Source organism: Corylus avellana, chromosome 6, assembly GCF_965113065.1.
Source record: "Corylus avellana chromosome 6, dhCorAvel1.hap1.2, whole genome shotgun sequence".
Classification (NCBI taxonomy): Eukaryota; Viridiplantae; Streptophyta; class Magnoliopsida; order Fagales; family Betulaceae; genus Corylus; species Corylus avellana.
The window spans coordinates 23,122,473-23,146,763 of NC_142495.1; the positions used below are offsets into that span (position 1 = coordinate 23,122,473).

The 24,291-nt window shown below is 36.3% G+C and overlaps 1 protein-coding gene across 6 annotated transcripts; it reads left to right on the forward strand.

Annotated features, from left to right (window-relative positions):
* Positions 1 to 5,618: 5,618 nt before the first annotated feature.
* On the forward strand, positions 5,619 to 24,114 carry LOC132186770 (sister chromatid cohesion protein PDS5 homolog D). Of its 6 annotated transcripts, XM_059600824.2 has the most exons (15): positions 5,625 to 6,036; positions 10,157 to 10,360; positions 10,511 to 10,692; positions 15,831 to 15,957; positions 16,042 to 16,239; positions 17,520 to 17,594; positions 17,712 to 17,976; positions 18,040 to 18,653; positions 18,792 to 18,896; positions 20,659 to 20,732; positions 22,024 to 22,075; positions 22,408 to 22,491; positions 22,621 to 22,664; positions 23,212 to 23,283; positions 23,365 to 24,114. In XM_059600824.2, the coding sequence occupies exons 1-15, from the start codon at positions 5,935 to 5,937 to the stop codon at positions 23,615 to 23,617; spliced, it is 2,451 nt and encodes an 816-aa protein (XP_059456807.2). In that variant the 5' UTR covers positions 5,625 to 5,934; the 3' UTR covers positions 23,618 to 24,114. The 6 variants fall into 6 exon arrangements, 5 of the variants coding, with proteins under 5 accessions (XP_059456807.2, XP_059456805.2, XP_059456806.2 ...); XM_059600822.2 differs by having other exon boundaries at positions 17,712 to 18,653; XM_059600823.2 differs by having other exon boundaries at positions 5,627 to 6,036; positions 17,712 to 18,653; positions 23,374 to 24,114.
* Positions 24,115 to 24,291: the final 177 nt, after the last annotated feature.

Below are 24,291 nucleotides of genomic sequence, written 5' to 3' on the forward strand. Positions count from 1 at the left end.
TCACATAAATTTTGGGTTGTCTGACTACCTATTCGGGTAAGTGAATAGGCTTTCTCACATGATTTAGACAGGTACTGCGAGAGAATGAGACTCACATAAATTGTTAACAATTTGGCAAATAATGTGAGAGAGCCTATTCACTTACCCGAATAGGTAGTCAGACAACCCAAAATTTATGTGAGTCTCATATGGACTCTCACGCAGCACCTGTCTAAATTATTAGCAATTCAAACATGTAATTATTGTGAATCCCAATCCGGTTAAAGAGGCCCGCGACACTCTTCGTTGGGAATGACAATGATTAACTAAGATAATAATGGCATATTTATGTAAAGAAAGCATATGATAATTAGAGAACGAAAATTTACTTATATTATATATCGAATATCAAATTCTCTCTCTCTCTCTCTCTCTCTCTCACACACACACATGTTCTGTTTCTTCCTTCTTACTTTTCCCTTAATCCCTAGTGTCCTAAAATCTTCTTACCCTCCAAAATTTTATCCATGGATTATACACTTCTACCTAATTTCAACTTCAATATCAACAATCTCTACTAAGGAACTCATCAAAACCCTAATATTATATGTCATTGAAGTCCTCATAAGATCTGTTCAAAGATGATTGTTGTTTACTATCGTGTATGCCTTCTTCAATAAAATCTCTTGTAAATGTTGTTCCTTACAAAGATGATATGAGGTAAATAGATATTTACTTTCATTCTTTACAAAGCCTTTATTGTGCACATCTTAAGAAACCAGAAGATTTGACTTTTCAATTTCGGGGCTTTTGACAAATAGAAAAGAATTCAAAAAACCATAACAATTATTGGCGATACTAATCGAGGAGTGAAAGTATCTACGTACAGTGTTTGGATCATCCATCGTTTGTCTCAAGAAACTTCCTTAAGGTATGCACCTAAATATCAATCCTTATTCTTAATCTCGTGCCTGAGTGTTTTAGTAAGAGTCTCTAAAACTTATGAATTAAAGTGGTTAAATTTGGTACTCAAGGATAATAAGTATTGAATTAAAGTGACTATTTTTATGACTTTAATTCGACTACCAAATATTTCATGCAAGGATCAAATGTACAATATAAGTAAAGTCATTAGGATTATTTGAATAATTTAAAATAAATAATTAGAGTGCAATTACAATTGTTTAGTAGAATTAATTGTAATTAAGTTGTAAATTAGAACCAATCATGAGATGACAAGTATCCTAAGCCTATTAGAGCTAGTTTTTATTTTCCATCTAGATCCCCCTCTAGACTAATTTAATTTGACCTAATTTACACTAGCAGAATAACCCCTTTATGGCTGTGTATTTGGTGTAGGCTATGAAATTTCCTAACAACTTCCAATAGCCTACATGTGTAATGCCTTGGGGTATAACAACATGAGCCTATAAATAAGGAGTTTGTATAGGCATAAGATGCATGCTGTGTAATATCCTGGACATTAATTAGTGTTAAGTACGCTTTAATTATTACTTATAGACGCTATAACTGGTTCTCAGTTTGTAAAGTGTGAGATATTAGACTTTGTAAGCATTTCTTGTCTGGGTGAATGTTCAAAGTTCGATTATGAAGATCATCAATGAACGTTCGAAGTTGAATTCGAATGATCGTTTGTGAAATTTCGAAGTTGGATTCAAATGATCGTTAGTGAATGTTCAAAGTTGGATTCGAACGATCGAGGTTGGATTTGAACATTCGAAGCCTGCAATAGGATTGTTTATTTTAAAAGTTAAAAACCTCAACCCTACTACTCACCCTAACTCGCCTACAAATAGAACCCTAGACCCCTTAGCCTCTATTTTTTTGCCCTTTTCCGTTTAGAGAACCGTAGAGAGAGAGAGAGTGTGTGTGTTGATTTGGAAAGAGAATGTGCTCTCTTGTGGCTTATTCTTCAAAGGGGGTAACTTTCTTAGCTTAACCTAGTGTTTGATAGTGTTATCAAACTATTATCTTGTTGTTTATTTACTATTTGGTTTCATTTTCATAGCTTAACCTCTTAACTTGTGGTTTTGAGCCTCTAGGTTGATTGTGCCCTAATGGATGTTGGATAATGTATGGGTAGTTTATGTTTATGAGTAAGGTCTTTATTATCTTGTTGGTTTGGCATGAATAACACTTTTTTAAAGAGTTTTAATGGAGACCCATGAGTTGTGTTAAAATTTTACAATAAGATTAATGATGAGTTAATTACTTAATGATATTGGACGTACTTTTTGTGTATGAAGGTTGTGTTAGATTGGATTCAATTGGGACCTTTTGTAGAATGTTACACTTTGCCAGACCTTCGAACGTTCGTAGGGTGGGCCGATTGATTGTTACCTTATAAATAATCTACCATCAATCTTAATTTTATCCCAAGAACACTCAAACATATCCTTTTGCCATAATAACTGCTATTTTCTTCAGCCACTTATAGGTCTCTACTGATCCAATGCTCACTGATCTGCCAATAAAGCCCTTATCATGCAGTTAATCACTAAAACATAACATTAAGTCTTAATCCAAGCAACAATATGTCAACAACAAAGAAACAGAACAAGAAAAAGAAATCCAAATAAAAACGGATCCAACAAAAAATAAATCATGATATGTAAAATCTAACAAACCCCCAAATCTGATTGGGGTGAAATTTGGGCCCAAATGTGATGAAATGTAACCCTATGATATTCATAAACAATCATAATGTACCCCTACATGCTAATCATGTGCATATTTAAACAAAAACCCAAGAAATTGAAGAAATCCCAAAATAAAAAACCTAGGTCTTGAAATATTGAAATAAATTCCAAACGGTGAGAAAATGTTTTTACCTCGTTTAATCAGTGAAAATGATCTCAAATCTTCAACAGATGGCCAAAATCCTTGTTCAAATCGTCCCCGTTGGGAGGAATCGAACACGGGTATCCGAGGTGAAAGAGGAGAATAATTACCACTATGCTACAATGACTTATATATATATATTGGTTTTCAAAGACTCAATAACCGCTAACTGCCTTACTAACCACTTTTAAAAGCGGTTAGCGGTTCTAAACTTTCACCCCTAGTGGTCGGACTCGGTCGGGTGGTTAGTATATGATCGTATGTGGCAATATCTAGGGTACTGATATTGTATTACAAGTCCTTCAGGATATTCGCAACTCTGTCGAGAAGGGATTAATATCTTGAGTAGATCATATGGATGTTTAACATATGACATGCTTACTTAATATATCAGGTACTATATTTATAATGCATTACCATGACATGCTTTTATTTGATGGAAGACTTCATTTATATCATTGCTTATGATTTACAACATTTTGCTAAACAACTGAGTTCACATCATGATAACTTGTACACTATGTGTATTACTACTCATTAAGTCGTGGACTTACGCTTTTCATCTATAAAACATGTATCACTAAGTCGTGGACTTACGCTTTTCATCTATAAAACATGTATTGTTTTATAGTTGACCTATTTTTAGATATCATATTCTAGAAGGACCTTGAGGCAGTTGCGGCCTTTTGGTATAATGATAGTGATTGGGTTTAGCTTGAGGATTCATCACAAGATTTCGAAGGCCGTTCATGGTAATTAGTAACCTTGGTTGTTATAGCATATTTAGGGTTTGAGACATGTGTATGTATTAAGGTTTAGTTTAGATATTTTGTAATGATAATGTGTTTAGTATAATTTCAGTTAATGTGATTACTATTAAAAGATGCTATGATAGTCATTAGAAATATTGATAGAATAATAGAAATCATATGCTTTGGTTGGACGGTGAAATCTTTAGTTGGTTTCCAACAACAACCCTTATTTATCTATAGTCTCGTCCTTTGGTTGATGATTTGATTGGCTAGTCTCACACAAGTCGATCAATAAATCTATTGAATGCGGAATGGGGAAAGAAAAGGGACAAGGGCGGTCTTACTTGGCACGAAAGCTATTGGTTCGGGGGTAGGATATGATACTAAAGGTCCTCGGACTTCTAGGCTGTTTTTATTTTGGGCAACTATTCACCGTTGGATCTCGCGAAGTCATAGGCTTCTGCCTAGATGTCCTTGTCTTTGAAAGACTTTGTAGATGTTAGATTGCAATTGGCATTAGGAGATAGAGAGGACTAGCATCATAAAGGAATCCAGTAAGTAGCACATGTGGACTCACCACCAGCAACAACATTACAGGATCTATTGGTCTTATTATTATTATTTTTTTTTAGGGAATTAGACAAAGAGATGAACTAAGAAGTTAATTACCAGTTAATTAATTCTTCGAGGCGTTGGATACCATATAGTCAAGAGTTGACACAAAACTTAAGAGTCTACAGTCTTGGTCGATTATCAATCATTGGAGAGAATATTTAGAGGTTCAATAACCCTAACCTAGCCGTGTTCTTGAAGGAGACAAAAAAGAAATCAACGTTGAAAGCCAATTGCATAATAATGTACCTACACATCTTCATCAACGTTGTTTTTCAACCGAAAGGCCATGATATCCCGAATTAATTAGCCTCAAATGCTTCCTTGGGATGAATTTAAAGCTAAGCAAATTGCTTTTGCTTCAAACCCTATCCCGAGCCATTGATTAAGCCCGCCTTCAAACTAGATATGCAATTTGGCACCTAGTTAATTAGCTTATCTCAAGGCTTCAGTTTGGGAGATAAGATATTCTAGTCCTAGATTTGTTTAGTCCATGGGAAGGGAAGGGAAGGAAAGGAAATGTAGTGATCACTGATCGATGAGTATAGAGGCTAACAGGAAGGGAAAGGGGAAGGAGACAAGGTAAGGGTGAGGCTAATAGTAGGAAAGTTAAAAAAATTTAAAATGTCATATTTTTATCCTACAAATATCTATTAATGCTGACTTAATAGTCTCATCCAACCCACATTAAGGCCGAGGAGACACAAGGTTTAGGAGAAGTCTGCTTTGTTTGGTAATGGGGATGGGGTTTGCCCAAATACTGTTCATCATCATTTTCCAAAAAAATCAACATCAAAACATTCTAACTTTTTCACTTCTAATATCAAATCATTCACTTTTTATTATTATTCAAATAAAAAAATCACTACAAAACAAAACTTTTTCACTTTTCTATACCACTTTTTCATTTTTTTTATACCAAACATTCTTACTTTTTTTCACATCAATCTACATCAACTACAGTGTTTAGGCCATCCCATTTGCCAAACACCCCCTTAGGGGGAGCTCCCAAGGTGGGCAAGTATATATAGGAAGCTTCACTTTAGGTTTTACTTCAATTTTGACAAGATATGACTTTTTGTTTTGTTTTCTTTTTCTTTGATAGGTTACCATGTAATGATGAAGAGTATGGAACCATAATTTAGAGCCGTTTGAGCTCTTAATAACAGGAAAATTTGAGTGCCAAAACTTCATCAAGTTTTATGACCCAAAATCACACATCCAGGCAAAAAGTGTTAAAAACAAAAAGAAAATCCAAGAAGGCCTCAATATGGCTACCATTACTGCTTGGATAAGCATATGGCATGTAAAGTTGTGCTCCAAAAGCCAGGATTCGACATTACCATAGCAGCAGCATCTTATTAAATTTGTTCAACATTCAAATGCAAAGGGGCAGGAACGAAATTTCACAAAGGGAGATGACCATAGTCTTTCTCAAGCACACACTCAAAATAAAGTCCGTATGTGAAGAGAAAATCAAAAACCCAGTACCGGATTTGATACCCAAAATTCAGCCAAAATGGATAAAATGGGCGGAATCCGAAACAACCTTATTTGTTAGTCTCTGCTTGCATGCTCAACACTTAGCTTTAAATCCCTAAACTCAGCGGTGCTGAGTTGTTAACACTCACTCTCCGCCATTTTCTTTGGTCACTGGGCCTCCTGGGGCTTTATATGGTCTCTGTTTCAGTGCAATTCTGCAAGAGCTTTCTGGGGGTTTGAGCTGAAAATGACTTCCTCTGATACAGACCTTGAGGAGCAGCTTAAGGAGGCTGGGAATGAGCTCCTTGACCCTCCTTCCTCCGTTGATGAGCTCCTCAATCTTCTTGATGTAATGACCCTTTTCCCTTATATGAATATTAGCTTCTTGGGTTCTTTTGTTACATGAACGTGTTGGAATGTTGGTCTGATTGTGAGTTTTTATGGGTTTAGGAGCCATTATTGAATCAATTTGTTGGTGTTGGTATATGGGTTTTCCTTTCCCAAGTGCTTGTTTTCATGTTTAATCTTTAACTGGGCAGATGCAAACACGTATTAATGAATTCAGTGAGTAAGGGTTTTGTTCATAGCAATGTGGAGTCAATGATGACTTGGTACGGGTTGATGATTACTTATGTAATGAATGTTATGATTGTGGTGGATTGGTTGGTGTTGGTATAGGGATTTTCTTCTCCCAATTGCCTACTGTGACGTTTGGTTTTTCAAACGAGTATATACACAAATACACAAATTATTGGAATGTGGATTCAGTGAAATAAGGATACTGTATAATTGATAGTTGATAATTGATTGAGGAAAGCAATGTTGTGCTCCCAATAAATTTAAGATTGTTAATGTTGTGGGTTTTTTTTTTTTTTTTTTTTCTCCCCTTCTAATTGGTTCTGTATATTGTTTATTTTAAGTAGGTTCACGTTTGTTTATCAAATCAATGTTAAGGTTTTTCATTCGTTGATGTTACACCATGGTGATTTTTTTTTTTGAATCAATTATATGGTATGTCTACAGTCAAGAAAAGTAGGTATTTGGAGGAAAAGGAATGACAAAATTTTTGAGGACACGGGAGGAAATTAAGTGTTTATTCTTTAAAACTTTGTATCTTTGGACCATTGCTTATGTTCTCCTTTGAAGATTAGCTATAGTGATTTCCTTTTTTTTTTGCTCCTTTTAGCTGGGTGCTTCTTTTTGTATACTTTGTGTGTACTTAGGAGCGCCTTAAGCTTTTAATGATATGTGTTGATTACTTATAAAAAAAAAAATTAAAAAAAAATCTTTTCCTCTTGGTCAATGGATTTTGATTTTATTTTTTACATGTTAGATATCCATCATGTTCTTTTTCTGTTGTTTGAGTTTAGCTTGCATATTTGGTCTTTTAATTAAGTTGGAATTCTTGGAAAAAGAATTTGCAAGGGAAGAATGAAAAGCTAAAGAAGGATGAGATATTCAGCAAAACAAAAAGATGCTTATAGGGCATGAAGAAACAACAATGTGTCAAGAAACATTGAGTATGTCAGCAAAGAAATCCACTTTCCCATCATCCTATCTGTAACATCCATTTACTTCATATATGAAATGTCAAGTTCTATAAGAGAAGCTTATTGGATGCCGCTGTTAGTTTTCCAGTCCTTTTTCCACCCCAGATAATGATGTTGGCATGATTTTCATTAGGAATTGCGAAGAAGCATGGTCTCTGTCTAGCACCCCATGTCCCACAGAAATGTTCTAAGGAAATTTTCGATCACAATCACACAATAGAAACTCCTATTGGATAATACCATCTCATTTATTGTGGGCTTAAATTATTCTCCAAGTTGGGCATTTTCTAGGTTATGCCCAGTAGTCCGAGGAGTTCGGGACTTATTATCTTTCTAGAGTTAAGGTTTTGGAGGATCATCTGCTTTGGAGTGTTATTTGGGCTTTTCATTAGTTAAAGAATTTTTTTTTTGATAAATTAGAGTTGGACATTGAGGCTATTGTTAACATAATTCTTTCCCGATCTCCCTTTTGGAGCTTTCTAATGGATTTTGAGGGTTTTTATAATTGCTAGAAACTTTTTTCCTTTCTGTGTATTTTGTTTCTTGTAAAAGGCAGGCTAGATGAGGTTTAGAGTTCCATCTTATATTCCACAGTTCCACATCTGGCTATTTTGCCCGGCAATTGCTTGTTCCAAATAAGCTGCATATCTCCTTGCATGAGTCAAGATATATTATTTTTTTACATCCAAAGTACCACTTTCAGTATATTTAGTAATTGGCCAAGGTTCATCTTGTGCATTGAAAACGGGTTGGATTACGAGGAAGAGAAAATCATAGGTAAGAAATAGGTTTCTTTATTATGTTGAATGTCCTTCATACATTCAAGGATTCTCATGCCAAAACTTTTGACTGGTGGCTCTCTCTTCCCCCATTGATAAGAAGCTTCAAATAGAGATTGGAGGACTTGAAAAATATCTTGGTTGGGGTTAGTTAGAAAGGATGTTTCTTAAGATTTTCTCAATAAAAATAGTTGCAAATGTATAGTCTTCTTTTTCTCCTCTAAAGGAAGCAACTTGAAGTACTCTAAAATCATCTAACAGCATCAAAACTGTATGCTACTCAAGGTCACTGCAGGAAACACTAAAGAAGCCCACTTTATTGCAGTAGGGTCTATTTGATAACAAGTAGGTTTTCCACGACTTTTAATTTGTACTAATATTCACCCATTGACATTGTCTAGAGACTTCTTAAATACTGTCACTGGATTTCTTCATAAAAATCTGAAAAAACCTCACTTGAAATGATCTACTTATATAGTACTGTAGACTAGTTATGTCCTACCTGCATAATATTATACAAATGCATACTCATTGCAGTGGTATCCGGACTGACCATTATATTTTTTAGTTTAGATTACATTTATAAAATGCCTGGTTGTATCTAGCTCCTTTGGAATATTTTTGTATTGAGTATGAAATTTTCTCTATTAAATAAATATATTTAATTATCTTCAAGATGATTTTTTATCACAGTATTGTTGGAACCTTGGCTACTTGCTGTTCTATTTACTCATTAGACTAAAATTAGCTAATCCTCTAAGGTTGTTCATATACACTAACTACTTGGTATCAGCATGAGCAAGACTTTTATTTTTGCTTCTTGTGATGAAAGATTTACTTTTTCAAGTGTTTCTGATCTACATGATATTTGTTTTGGCAGCCACTTTTATCCATTTGTCTACCATCCCCATTGATATAGTAATAGAAGGTTGAAAATGTCCCATCCAACAATAAAAAGCAGAAACAAACTTCATATATCACTTTTCTACTCAATCTAGAAACTAGATTGGACGTTATTCTGGTTCGTTTCCATTTTCGTGAAACTATTCCTTTACAAGCGTGCAAAAGTTGAATAATATCCTCTGAGATCTTCCTAGTTTTGTCATGCGGTCTCTTTGTGTTATTGATTTTTGTTAGAATATCACTCTTGCCCCACAACAACAGTCCCCTTGCCAAAAGCACAAGCAGTAAGAAAATAGGAATAAATGCCCTTGTTTTACACTAGTTTTCCAGTTTTGTCCTTAATCTTTGATTTGAAAGTGAAAAAGCACATTAAGTAACTTGTATTTAGTGCAAAAACAAAAGGTGATTTTAGAAAAATAAACAATAAGTTTCTTTGACTTTTTAACATGAACAATTATTTTCGTACATCCAGAAAAGGAAACATGGACTATATTCAATGGACAGAGGGAGTGTATTATTTGTAATATATACTCTCACTTAAATCTGGGAATATTGTAGATTGAATAGGATCTATGGAAGTAGCAAAAGAGTGGGAGCAGGGCCTTCCCTTGATCTCTAGGCATTATATTCAAAACCATCAAGTCCGATTCTTATAGAAGCTGCTAAAGTTTTATTGGTGACCAAAAAAATAAAGCAGGTAGGTTTGCAAGGATTTCAATTTGCTTAGGGCATTATTGTGAACTTATGATGCACACAAAATGGTATTTTTGTGTAGTTTGTACTTTCATTTCTACATGGTCAAGTCCTATTTTCTCTTTTGTGTTGCTCTTTCACATATGACATGTAAATAAGTTAGTCAGAATTGCAACTGTTCATCCTTGATGATAGGCATAAAGTTACTTCACTTTTTCTTTTATCTTCCTTGTTTTTAGGTTTTTTTTTGGGTCTAAAAGCCGTAGTTGTTTCATGACTTCCTTCAGTCTGATAAGAGCCAATTCATCTATTGTAGCATAATTGTTCATCTGTTGTAGCCAATTCATTAGGGAAATGTTCGAGCTTTGTCTTGAGTTCTTTTCAAGACAATTCATTTCAAGGTTCTGAAAACTTTTCTGGTTATAATTGTTGATTTCCCTTTCAATTGTTTTGATGGTTGGCATGACTCAAATTCTCATCCTCTTGTTTGATTTTGTGTTTAATTGGGCTAAGACTTAGTTGAGTTGTTTCATTCTGCTTTTAGAAAGTCGAGAATTTGTTAGCAAATGTGGAGCAAGCACCATCTGAATCAATGAAAGATGCTCTTTTGCCCTCAATGAAGGCACTGATCGCTAATGAACTTTTGAGGCATGCTGAAATGGATGTGAAGGTTTCAGTTGCATCTTGCATCACTGAGATGACAAGGATAGCAGCACCAGATGCCCCTTATAATGATCAGCAAATGAAGGTCATTACAGTTCCAAACATTTTCAGATTAACACTGGAATCTCATATGAAAACAATTTTGAAGATGATAAACATTCATCAGTATTAATGGTTTTTTTTTTCTTCTTTGGGGTCCTTACTTAGATTGCTTCTCCAATTCATTGATGCACAGGAAATTTTTCAGCTGACTGTAGCAGCATTTGAAAAATTATCTCATGTGTCTGGTCGCTGTTATACGAAGGCAGTTTCCATTCTTGATACTGTTGCAAAGGTCAGGTCGTGCTTGGTGATGCTGGACCTTGAGTGTGATGCGCTAGTTGTTGAAATGTTCCAAAATTTCTTAAAAGTCATTAGGTAAGAGCCTTATCAATGGTGTTTGTCATTTTCCTAGCGCTGTACTCTTGCTAATACTTAGCTGAAAAGTTGTTTTGGTTGTCTTGGTGATTGAAAGTTTTGTGAACTTCCATATACTCTTGTAATATCATATTGTGTCTAGAGTGACTTTAATTTGCACAGAAACTTCTATAAACCTACTTACAGGGCAACAGAAGTGCAGCACTTAAATGGAGTTTGATATGTTGATTTAAATCGTAGGGGTTTTCTCGTCACAAATTTATATGTTGAGCATGTCATGAATAAACATATAGGGCTCATTTGATAATGCTTTTTAGCAAACAAACAAATTAACATGTAAAACACTCAAAACTATTTTCATCTTTCTGTCACATCACAACCAAAAAGCAAAAAGCACTCTGTAAAAGTATTACCAAACGAGCCCATAGTGAAGTCCTTGATTATGCTTTTAGATTTTGTTTAAGTAGAGCTGTATGTTCTGTGAGATGGTTAACGTTCTTACATGTATATTTGAAATGCTTGTCGGACTAGAATGCTATGCTGGTGCTTTTAATGAAAAAGCAATGGTACACATTGATTTATAGTAAAAAAATTGTTGTAAGGGTGAAAGCTCAATGCTTATCAATGTTTATGTCTCCAATGTTCATTAGTGAGTGATGGTGCTCTGCAGAGAATATGGCACACATTGGTTTGAGGGTAATTATTTCATCCAAGAAAACTTACAAGTAAAGCCTTAATTGTAGATGATATAGAGAGGAATATTAGCATTCCATTCTAAAGGAAGACGAGGTTGGAAATTAGGAAAAGCACTTGAAGGAAGTCTAGCAAGAGTTTTGGAATAATCTAAGGGCTATTTTGGTGTATGGACCCTGTGACCACCTCTCTCTTCACTTGGGGGTGGCCGTGTGGCCACCCATTTCCTCCCTTGGGGGATGCCGTGTGGCAACCTCTCTACTTTCTTTATTTTTTGGAAAAGTTTCTATAAGTAACAACTCAACTTCCATGCCTGAAAGAATAAGCATATGTTTCTCAAAATATTCCTATGAAAAGGTGGGGGAAGTTTTCTAAAAAGTGTTTTGTGTTTTGTTTTTTGAAACATTTGGCAACTTTTTTCGAAAAAGTGTGTTTTTGTGTTTGACAAGAGAGAAGACTTTTTAAAAAGCTTACCAAACATAGCCTTGCTTTCTCCAGCAGAAACAACAGAATTTGTTTGCTAAGCTGATGCAAGATAGTGATCAGCTGATCAGCAGGAGTAGTGAAGCATAATCTGAATGCTAGAGAAGTTATTTTTTGATTGACTACAATGATGACTACCGCCAGAAACAACAGAGTATTTTCCCCTTGGGTGCAAACAATTTCTTGAGGCCAACCTGCCAAAGAAGCTGGAGTATTACCCGATCTGTGCGGAGGGAGCGCTTTGCACGGATCCAAGGTTTACCTGACAAGGGTGGATACACAAAGTGGCCCTGCCTTGGAGAGGTTCCTCGTTATAAAAAAAAAAAAAGAAAAAATTAAATTGTTAAGTGGAAAAGTTGATGACTATAAGAGTGGTGTTATACGTGTTAACATTGTGGAGAGTCCATTGACCATCTACTCCTGCATTGTGAGGTTGCAACTGAGTTATGGAATGTATTCTTTCAACTTTTTGGAGTGAGTTGGGTTATGCCGCGAAATGTGAGTGATAGCTTGGGGAGGGGACAATTGGGCCATAGGCGTGCTTTGCGCATATGGAGGCTCGTCCCATTATGTGTGATGTAGTGTTTATGGCGAGAACGGAATGAACGCAGTTTTGAGGATAATGAGAGCAGCATAATTGAGTTGAGGAAGTTAGCATTACATACTTTGTTCTCTTGGAGCGGGACTCGGTCAAACTCGCATGCGTCTACTTTTTCTAATTTCTTAGAGCTTTGTAAATCTTTTTCTAATCAGTAGGGGTTCTTTTTATATATCCTATAAACATGGGTTGCGGCCCACTGCCCGTTTGATAATATACTTATTACTTATCAAAAAAAAAAAAAAATGTTGATGACTATAAGCCATACATTAGTTATGGCTAGTGAGGAGTGATATGACTATAAGAGAAGTTATAGCTCTGGTTTAGATCCATTAGTGTAGCTAGCTGACACCAAGCTGATTTCAAGATAGTTGTAAGCTCTGGTGCTTGTTTGTTGGGGGTTTCAGGATAGTGGTTGAATAAGACTACAAACAGTGCCTAGTTCAAGCTGCATTATTTTTGTTTTTATCAATGGACAAGTTGGGGCAATTCTTGCAGAGTTGAGTTCCTCATTCATTATATTGGGATTTTAGAGATGGTGAACTCTCTTAGCTTGGTATTTGTACTCTTAACGTCATTGTAGAGATTGTCATTTGGTTCAGGACTGCCCGTTTAAGAAGCTACCTCTCTTTCCAGGGTGCCAAAACCAAATCATTTTACTGAAGGGATAAATAAATTGGCTGTTTGTTGACCTTGGGGTCTTTTGGTGTGATGTGTCTTGTGTGTTACCTATATAATGGGCACAATGCTAAAGCATCAGTTGTTTAAGTTTTTTAGCATGTTAACCTTTACTAGTCATGTGTTAACCACATGACGCAGTGATTCTAAGTATTCCTATCGATAACTGAAAAATTTGCAGTTGGAAAGTAACAAAAAGTATTTGAAAAGTAACAAAAGTTTAGTGAGTGCAATACACTTTCTTGCTCCTTAACATCCAGGTCTACCAAATCTTGGTCTTTTCCGTTTTGCATTATGTGGTGTCTTTGGAGGGAAAAAAATGATCCCAGTCGGAGGTACGGACGAGGCGGGTGATTTGGCTGGTATTCTGGGTTGTGGCACTAGTTCGTTACCTTTTGAAGTATTTGGGTCTTCCGCTAGGGGCCTTGTTCAAGCTTTTGGCTATTTGGGAAGACTTGTTGGAGAAGATTGCTAGAAGGTTGGCCCCTTGGAAATGTTTGTATTTGTCCAAGCGGGCTAGGCTCACCCTCATCAAGAGCACCTTATCCAATCTCCCTACCTATTTTCCGTCTCTTTTTCCTATCCCTGCTTTTGCGGTGAATCGCATTGAGAAGCTTCAACGGGATTTTTAATGGGGTGGGCTCAATGATGAGCCTAAGTTCCACTTGGTCAGTTGGCACAAGGTTTGCTCCCCGATTTCTGAGGGTGGTTTAGGGATCCGGAGTTTGCGTTTTTTTAATCAAGCTCCTTTGGGGAAATGGTTGTGGAGATTTGCTCATGAGGAAGAGGCTTGGTGGAGAAGAATCTTGGTGGTGAAGTATGGAGTGTTTTGGGGCGGTTGGCATTCTAAAGACCCCCGCGGTTCGCATGGGGTGGGGTTATAGAAACACATTTGCAAAGGTTGGAGGTCGTTTCAATGTCACTTTAGATTTGATCCTGGCTTGGGGTCGAAAGTTAAATTTTGGGAGGATACTTGGTGTGGCAAGATGTGCCTCAAGGATGCTTATCCCGGTCTTTTCAATATTGCTAGTAATAAGGATGCTTCCATTGCGGATATCAGGGAGTGTTTAAATGGTATTGTTCTTTGGAATGTTTCCTTTGCTCGTAGAGTTCTGATTGGGAGGAGGAGGTCTTAGCCTCTCTATTCTCGATCTTGTATTCGCTCTCGATGTGTGGGAAAGGGGAGGATCGGATGTGGTGGATTCCTTCAAGGAAAGGCAAGTTTGAGGTTCGCTTTTTTTATTTAAGCTTGCTCTTAAAGAGCCCAACCATTTCCCTTGGAAAAGTATTTGGCGCACCAAGGTTCCCTCAAGAGTGGCTTTCTTTGCTTGGTCGGCCGCCCTTGAGAAATCTCTTACCTTGGATAATGTTCGGAAGAGAGGTATTGTTGTGATTAACCGATGTTGCATGTGTGAATCGGAAGGGGAGTCTGTGGATCATCTCTTTCTCCATTGTGGGGTTGCGCGCACTTTGTGGGATGTTATCTTTTCCCGGTTCAACATGTGTTGGGTTATGCCTAGAAGTGTCAAGGAGATGTTTGCTAGCTGGTGGTTGGACGGAAAATCCCCTAGTGCTGTGGTTTGGAAGATGGTTCCCCTTTATCTATTGTGGTGCCTTCGGGAGAAAAGGAATGCTAGATGCTTTGAGGATTTGTCAAGGAATCTTGAGGACCTTGTTTATTTCTTTTTGTACACGCTTTTCACTTGGACTACAGGCTGGCTTGCACCCTTAGTGATCAATTTTTCTGATTTTCTTTTTATGTTCTCTTCTTCTTTCTCCTCTTCTTAATCGCTTTCTTGTATACTACCTGTGTATTGGGTTGCGCCCCTTTGTGCTCTCTTAATACATCATTACTTATCAAAAAAAAAAAAAAAAAATGATCAATGTTTTGAAAATCGTGAATGGATTATCACTGAACCATTGCCTTTTTCTAATAAGATTTAAATTTATAAAAAGCGTAAAACGCCCCTAAGTATACAAGAAGTATACATAGGAATCACCCAACAAGAAAGAGCACAAGAAAAACCCAAACAAAACAAGAAAAAACCCACAAAACCTGAAAGCCTTCAACCCGAACAACACTCAAACCTGAAAACCACAAAACACCAACAGCCGTCAATCCCAAAACCCCCTCTGACTTCATTATGTCTAGCTTTCATGTTCTTCTTTTTTTTTTTTCTTCTACTAGCTAGGTGTTTCTCTTGTATACTTCCTTTGTACTTGGGTTGCCCCTTTTTGCGCCTTTTAATAAATTGCGTTTACTCTATGTTTTGCGCCTTCTTTCCTTTTTATGTTCTCTTCTTCTTTCTCCCCAACTTAGTCGCTCTCTTGTATACTCCATGTGTACTTGGGTTGTGCCTCTCTGCACTCTTTTAATGCATTATTACTTATCAAAAAAAAAATTTTGCGTTTACTTAAAAAAAAAGAAAAAAAAAGATTGAGTTTCTCCTAGGGTGTCAAATGTCCTAAAATTTTACTTTGATAATGATGTCGAAGGTAACACTTTAAATTTGTCAGCAGAGTGCTGAAGGTGGTGTAATTTAGGATATTGGGTATGTTATTGCATGTGCCTCCTGCAAGTGATTAACATCTCATGTTTTGGAATGTTGTATTTCAGTTTTCTTTTACTTTTATTCACATTCTGCAAATTACTAACAACTGAGTGTTTGTTCTTGCTCAACTCAAGGTCCAACCACCCACATGCTGTATTTTCAGCGATGGAAACGATTATGACATTGATCATAGATGAAAGTGAAGAAATTTCCTTGGATCTTCTCAGTCCTCTTTTAGCTAGTGTAAAAAAGGAAAATCAGGTAATCTCATTTGCTTAACATTTGCTTCATCTTGTTTTCTTTTGTCATTTGGATCTTATCTATTGGGTTTACTTGTTTTTTCAGAATGTTTCACCTATTTCCTGGAAACTGGGGGAGAAAGTTATTACTAATTGTGCTGTTAAGCTTAAAAATGATCTCAAGGAAGCAGTGCAGTCTATGGGTATTGCTTTGGATGACTATTCTCATATAGTCACTTCTATATGCCAAAGTGGATCTAATCCCTTCAAACATGAACATGTCAATGGCTATGTGGAGCATTTGGTGCGTTTCAAATTCTCATTTATAAAACTATTTCTAGTTGACTGGTATCCTTATCTGTACTATCATTTTTGTGCATGCCTGGGGAAGCTATACACAGTATTTTTCTTTTATTGCTGAATCTAGACCCTATTAATTTTTTTCATTTCTCCTTCTAGATAAGCGTTTCTCTTGTATACTTCATGTACACCTGGGTTGCTCTTTGCGCTTTTCAATGATATTTCGATTACTTATCAAAAATAAATTTCCCTTTTCTTCATTTTATTTGTCAACATGAGTTAGGACCCTGTACTGCTCTCTTTTTGAGATTCAAATGAGAGACAGTCAACTTATAGTGCCAGTTTTAAGTTTTGGCTCGCCTGCTGCTTCAGGACTCATTTTCCTGCAGTCTTTTTCCTGTGGTCTTTGAGTTTTCTTCCTTTTGAATAGCAACCACAATTCTGAAAACTATGTGTAGTTGTCCTTAATAACCATGGGGCAATTATCAAAAGAAAATGGAAAGACAAAATTGAATACAGAACATTATATGAGAAAATCACATAATAGCTCTGTTTTAGTAATGAATAACAATTTCTATGCGTTCAGTGCTTCAAAAATGCACAAATCAACCTTTGGTCATATTTTGAGGAAAAAAAGAAGAAGCAAAAGTCTCACTCCCATTACACAATTAATTACCTTAAAAAGATCTTAAATTATTATACTTGTTTTGACACAGTGGTGTCATGTCCTTCTCAAAGAAGGGCTCAAAAACTATTGAAACAGGCCTTGACCTAATAACAGTGGAATAAAGGTTACATTTTTCTGGAAATTAGTAGAAAAAAAAACTACAGACTGAACATCAACCTGTAGACTTTAACATCACATTGATGTAACCAGGTAGTTTATTTTATTTTATTTTATATTATAGGCATTGTTACCGTGTGATTATGCTCCTGATAAAGTTTCTGCATGAGAAGAAATTCTATTCGATCAGGATTGCTGTACTATGAAGTCAACTATCTCGAAAAATTGGCAGATTATTATAAATAGATGTGATTGAGTAGTTGGCCATGAGTTAAATGTCCAATCTAGTTGCTAATACTTTTTAGTATCTATTTCTCATTCTGGTTGTAATGACTGAAATGCTGCCACTACTTTCTTAATGCATATTTACACAACATTCCTCTTCCAGTTGATATATGGTCTATCTTTTGGTATCAGTATCATGCTGAATGAGTATTGTCTGTGAATGGCATTAAGATCTTAGGCTAGAAGTTCTGTTTGATTCCATACGTGTGCTTCAGGCCGATGAGAACAAGTTGGGAAAAATGACAGACTCATATGAGCCAACAAGGGCAGATCCAAATGAGCCATGCCAGGTATGTAATTGCCCTTGCCATCTCCATGTCATTGCCAACTGAAGTTTGTTTTCAATTTCCTATTATTTGTTTTGATTACTTGATACTTAAAACAAAATTTAACTTCTTGTTGATCAGTTGAACAAAGGTCTGGCTCCAGATACTGTTTCTCCTACCAAAGTTGGCCAAGCTGTGGATGGTACTTTCAAGTCAGTGATGAGTAATGGCACTAGGAATGATGACACTTTCAAAAGTGAGAACTCTTCAAAAAGATTACAGCATGGTCATCTTACCAAACGTTCCAAAAGTATTGGTGCAAGAAGCAATGCTGAACCTGGCAACATAGACTCCATGAAGGCAGCCAAATCAGAAATTGAGCCAGTGTCTGTTCCAAAGAAAAGGGGTAGGAAACCTAATTCTTTAATGAATCCTGAGGAAGGCTATGACCATTCTTGGATTTGTACAGGAAGGAAAACTCCAAACACGCGTCAAAGGAAGTCTCATGACAGGGGATTTGCTGATTCACCTTCTGAAAACCTGGATCCCAAGAAGGCCACTTTATCAACGCTTGCAAAAGTGACTGAGCCCTCAGGTTTTCTACCTAAAAATAATGAGATCACTGCTGGTTCTCCATCCCCAAATCATTCACTTCCTGATGCAAACCATTCTAGGAGGGGCCAGCCAAAAAGAAAAGGGAACATGGTCACTCATCCTAATTCCCTCTCAAGGTCAAAGGGAGGGTCCTTGAATGCTCCGGTTGAGGAGAAAGCACCACAATCTGCAGACCCGAGTTTGAAAAAAGAATCTGAAGTTACCAGTAACTCTGATGCAAAACCACGCTCAAGAAAAATTCGAATTACTACAAAGACCAATGAGAAGATGACTCTAGCTCCTGGAGTAGTTTCAGAGAAGGAATCTTCTTTCCCGTGTCTTCCTGAGGAGAAACCACTGCAGTCATCAGCTATGAATGTAGGGACGATGAATATCAATGACAGGTTGTCAATCCAAACAAATATCAAGAAAAGGAAGAGGGATGATGCTACTTGTGAAAAGGATGGTACTGGAGCATCTGTTGGTAAGGTATGTATTCCTTTTCAATTCTAATACAGCTCATGTATGTTAAACTCCCAACTATTGATCCTCTCTTTCCTTTGGTTTTTCTTTACTTTTTTCTCCTTTGGTTGATGGGTTTCCCTCCCTCTTCTCTCCATTTTGTAGATGATTTCTAAGTCTGAAACTAAATTAAATAATAGAGATAAAAGTGTCTTGGAAGAAACCCCTAAAACAAAAGTCAGGAGGAAGCACACCACTGCAAAGGAAGAGGTATGAGTATGTAATCAGCTTTGTTTAGTGAAAGGGTGACATATTTCAATTATCCTTTGGATTTCATTCTCTTAATAGAATAAATCCCAAGTATTGCTTTATTTTTAATGTTGGATCTTTAGACGAAGAAAATCTTTGGAAAGTTTTTAGGTTTGTTTGGACTATTTATTTTCCATGAGTAACTGAAAATGTTACCGTATGGTCCTGGTTTATGGTAAATTTGGTATTTGTAATGCATTGAGGAAATATTAGTTCATTTATATACCTTTTATTTAACCAGGTGCTCTCTTTGAATTGAGTATACTTCTACTTCATCATTGTAGGAAACAGCAAGCTTAGCTAAACAAACTAGATTCCTAATATTGTAACTTGATGGTCACATGGAAATCTGGATTACCAGATTCAGACATTATTATTAATTTTTTTTTTCTAGGACGTGCAAAAGTAAAATGGTATTCATTTCTTGATTCTAACAATTACATAATATAGTAATCAATAGTCATCTAGCATATGAGTTAATTGCATTTTCAACAGCAAATAATGGAGAAAAGCGAAAGCACCTGAGATGGAGGTTAGGTGGCCAAAGGTGCAATAGGTTCTATGTTAGAATCTTGCCAAGTAGATAAATAATAGGATAAAGCAGAATCATGAGGAACCAACAGAACAAAAGCAGGAATACCTTTGCTGAAATTGAATGGTGAAGACCTCAACAAAATTCTGAAAAATGTGGAAAATCTTCTATATCTACTTATAACTTTTATTTAGCAACAACCAACTTCACTATTGGATCAATTGCACAAAATTAATATGTCCAACGAAATTAGTATTGGGCTAGAAGTTGATATTCACTTATACCGGGTGTGTAGAAAATTTTATTGATGGTATGGTCATTGTGTTGATATTTAGTGGAAATTATTAGTGGTTGACATTTTCATTGTGGATAAGCATTCTAAAGATTGTGTTCCCAAGGGTTAGCTTAATTGGCTGGGGACCACAACTCATGAAGCGGAGGTCACTAGTTCGAATCCTCCCTTTCCCTCTTGTGAAAAAAAAAAAAAAGATCATTGTGAAGATTGTCAATGTCAATAGAAGTTTATGCTAGCAACATCAATACAAGCTCGTTACTTGGCTATATTGACATGGTGAATTATAAAGATCTCCCTAGACTGCAGAATTTTTGTTCTAGCTCTTTTTAATAATTTTTCTCGTCAATTTGGCAATTGAATTTTAACATACAAAAGAAAGGAAAAAAGTAAGAATATACTTGCATATATTCCTGATAGTTGATATAATTTATGTATATTAGTCCAGATAATGTCTTTGGACTTTACTTTCAATTAGACTTAGAAGAATTATGTTAGGTGGTTCTCTTGTATACTTTCTATGTATTTGGGTTGTGCTGTTGCACTTTTTAATGAATTCCATTTACTTATAAAAGAAAAAGAAAAAGAAAAAAAGAAATCACAAATCAAACCTCCATCATCTGGAAACTACTGTTATCTATTAGTAAGCATTAGTGGTTGAAGTGCCAAATTCAACAAATGCGGAGATAACTAAATTTAACATCACAAAAGAGAAGCTTTTATTAAGGTTTTGTGTGTTTTCTGTACTTGCTATTGAAAAGCTTTGGCAAAGGCTTATTCGGATATTGAAGCTCTGAATTTTCTGTACCATGTCTAAACCCTCCTCTTTCTAGTTATATGTCATATTTTACAACTTTTAACCTCATCAATTTTATCTTTGGCTTATATTTTTAATGTAGTCTTCTGTAAAGCCTGATCTTGGCGCCCGATTGGTTGGTAGCAGAATAAAAGTTTTGTGGCCATTGGACAAGACGTGAGTACTTAAGGACCTCTAATATAATCTTTCATTCTGTAATATTCTTGTAATACTTAATTTTCTTGTTCAGTCAGGCTTTTCAAATTCATTGTGGTTCTAGATTCAAATTATCACTTAATCCTTCTAGACCTTGATAAACATTAGGGCTCAGTAATTGTGCATTCTTTTTTAAATGAGGTTGAGGCCAATGTTGTTCCTATTACTAAATGTAATTTTCTTTGTGAGTGGGAGGGGGATTTGACTCATTTGTTGGGTACTATGGTGTTGGAATGGAGACGGATATACTTGTGTAGGTTTGGGAAGGATGGTGGAGCTTATTCTTTGGTCGGACCATCTTGTTAGTGTTAGAAAGAGGACAGGCACGCATATGATGCTACTACTAAGTGTTGCACTCCACCCCCTCCCCATCCCCCCCCCCCCCCCCCCCCCCCCCCCCCCCTTGCGTTTTACTTATCCAAAAAAAAAACTAAGTGTTGCAAACCTGGAGGAAATGAGGAATGAAAAGGAGAAAGGGAGGGGTAGGGGCGACGACATCCAGTTAGTCTTTCTTTGAAGCATTAATAACATTATTACATTGGCTTCTTGCAGTACATAGAGGGCTGTTCTTTTGGGTCATCTCTGATTATCTTGAGTGGTTTGATGGTTGTGTCAAAAGACACGGATTCAGTTTTCTTTCTTTATATCATGGCTGAAATGCTTTTTGAGTGAAATGGAGAAGATGGATATTGTGTTTCACTGCAGCTTTCTTCTTGCTGCTAAAAAAGTTTTTATGTAGATTTAGCAGTATAGGACTACTTCTTGAGTGGGTCCACTTATTACTGGCCTTGACCTTGATTCTGCAAATAGTATTTCAGGACTTAGGTGTTACCATTAAAACTCTCTCTCTTGGATCCAAGGTTTTTGAGCAAGATGGGGAATGTGGAAGCTCTTAATTTACTGTATTTTTAGCTTGAATAGTTTCATTCAGGAATCAATTCTATGTCTGAAGTCTACCTTGCACGAAAAGCCTCCATCTTTGCAACATAACTTGACCAGCATGGAGCTTTTCATGTTTAGTTACCTTATTGAATTGTCAATGCTGTTCTTTGGCTGAAAGTTATGGCTTTCCAAGCTGTCCTAAGGTCCTAAATATGTGATAGACGGATATATGACCACCTTTTGGACATGGTTCTCAGCATTGACTGAGCCATATACTAATTGCATTTTTTATATTTTGCCACAGTGACATCTGTGGCACTCAATTAAAGGTTCTGTTTTTGTTTCTTATATGGTAGTTATTATTTTGCAGGTTTTATGAAGGCGTTGTCAATTTTTATGACCCTTTGAAAAAGAAGCACCAGGTGATTACTTGTTCTGTTTTTTTTTTTTTTTTTTTTGGTATCCTCTTCCAACTACTTGGGCTTGGCTCAGTGCCATCCTCCTTGTCACATACCTGTTTGTGGCTACTCTCCCGTTAAATTGCAGTCCATTTTGTGTTTTCTCAGGCTTGGGCCTTTTGACCATGCTCTTTCTGATTCTCCTCTTGTCCTTGCTGTAACATCAAGATGAACCAAACAACCCTCCCTCGACGAAATAAGTGGTCTTTGTGTCATGACCCCCACCATCTAACCTTTTGCAGAACTTTCATTTCTTTGTTTCTGCGTGTTTTAGTTAAATTTTTCAGTCATGACAGGTGTTATATGCTGACGGTGATGAAGAAATCTTAAACCTCCAAAAGGAACAGTGGGAGCTGGTTGGGGATATTGCTTTACCAGGAGTGCGTGTTTTGCCTTATTTTGTATTTTACTTTTTCTTTTCTTTTCTGTTTTCACTCCCATCCTATTTTACAAAAAGAAAAAATGTTAGTAACTCCTATATACTGTTATTGTGCTGATACTATTAACAGGACCAGGAGATTGATCTCCCAGAACCAGATGCTTCGACTGATGTGTAAGTACCAATATTTTTATTGGTCGTGTCCTTTCAGAATAGTCTTTTAGTTTGCTAGGGTGTATATAGCAACCAAATTTTGTTAGTTGTAATTGTACTCTTTTTTCTTTTGTTGCAAAATTGACTACTTTTGGCCATTACCTCACCATCCTGGGAAAAGGTTTTTGGTATATTTAACAATATTTACTTGCAGAATGAAGTCAATTAATTGGATCCTTTAAATGGCAAAAATTTCGAATTATATCATGTCTATATATTGGTTTCCTTTAGTTTGGCCAATGTAATAATGCAAAGGAAATCTCATCTTGTAAGAGCTGGTTTTTAAATGGATTGATGTTGTACCAGAGGGTTTGCAAATTAATTCTTGCAAACGTAAGAAAGCACGCATTTTCAAACACTGAATTTCATGCATACATTCTATTTGTCACTGTTGAAGAGCCAGTATGTCTCATGTTCATTGTTGCTATGGTGATTGTCTCATGCATGCTCTTTCCGTATGCTTGTTTGATCTGATATAAACATCTTTGGGATTGTGCATTTTGAGCAGACCACAAAAGAGGAAAACAAAAGCAAAGTCAGGGCCTGCCAAACAAGAAAAGTCTAATTCTTCTTCAAAGAGGTTGGCTTACAATATGCTACCCTCATTAATATTTGAATCTTTCTTTTGTTAAATTTGGTTTCCAAACTGAAAATTCTCAAGGCTTTCCAGGAGTGGAGATTCGGCCAGCATATCCAAACTCGGTCGTACAAAATCTGCCGGTAATTCTGCAGATAATCCAAAGCTTGATAAGCCTCTTACTGTTTATGACCTGTCTAGGAGAGACGATGATGGATCAAAGGATTATGGCCGCCAAAAATCTAGTGTCAAGTTGAGTATTGGGAGACTAAAGACTGGTAGTAGCTCAAAGCAGAGCATGCCTAGGACTATAACCTTGCCCAAGGGTTTCCTTTAAGTTAATGGGTGGGTAAATATGAGAAAGGGTGGTAGTTTTTGTTTGCCTGAGTAGAAACAAGATTGTGTATAGAGATGTGTAGTGACAGACACAGGGTGGTAGGCTTATAATTTTGGGTTTGTTTAGTACAGGGGAAGCATAGGATGGTCTCTTTCTTTTGTTTTAGCCTCTTTCTTTTGTTTCTCATGTAGTTGCAGAGGCAAGCATAGGATGTTTTTTTTTTTTTTTTCTTTTGCCTTGTAAAAAAAAGACTGGGTTATGTATTCCAACTTTCCTATGTTCCTGCTCACCTTCTCTTCTCTTCAAGTCTTGAAGATTCTCTAGTTTGTTTCTAATTTAGAGTCTCAAACGTGTCAAGTCGACTCGAGTCAATCTAAAGGCTGACATTCAGCCACGTAAATATCCCAATTGAGGGTTTTCTTTTGACAGTTTGCCACGACTCGAGTACATACATCATATCTAATAGAGAAATGATAAAAATCGTTCTCCATTCAATCTTTCACATTTTTATATGTTGAATTGGCAAATTTATGATTGAATTTGTTTGGGATTTACGTGAGTCCCCAAATCTAATAATAGATCGAGAATGATGTGTAATATACTCTTATCTAATAGTATAGAGAATTCTTCTGAGCGCATAGGCTTGAGTGGCCATAGAATTCAGCAGTACATCA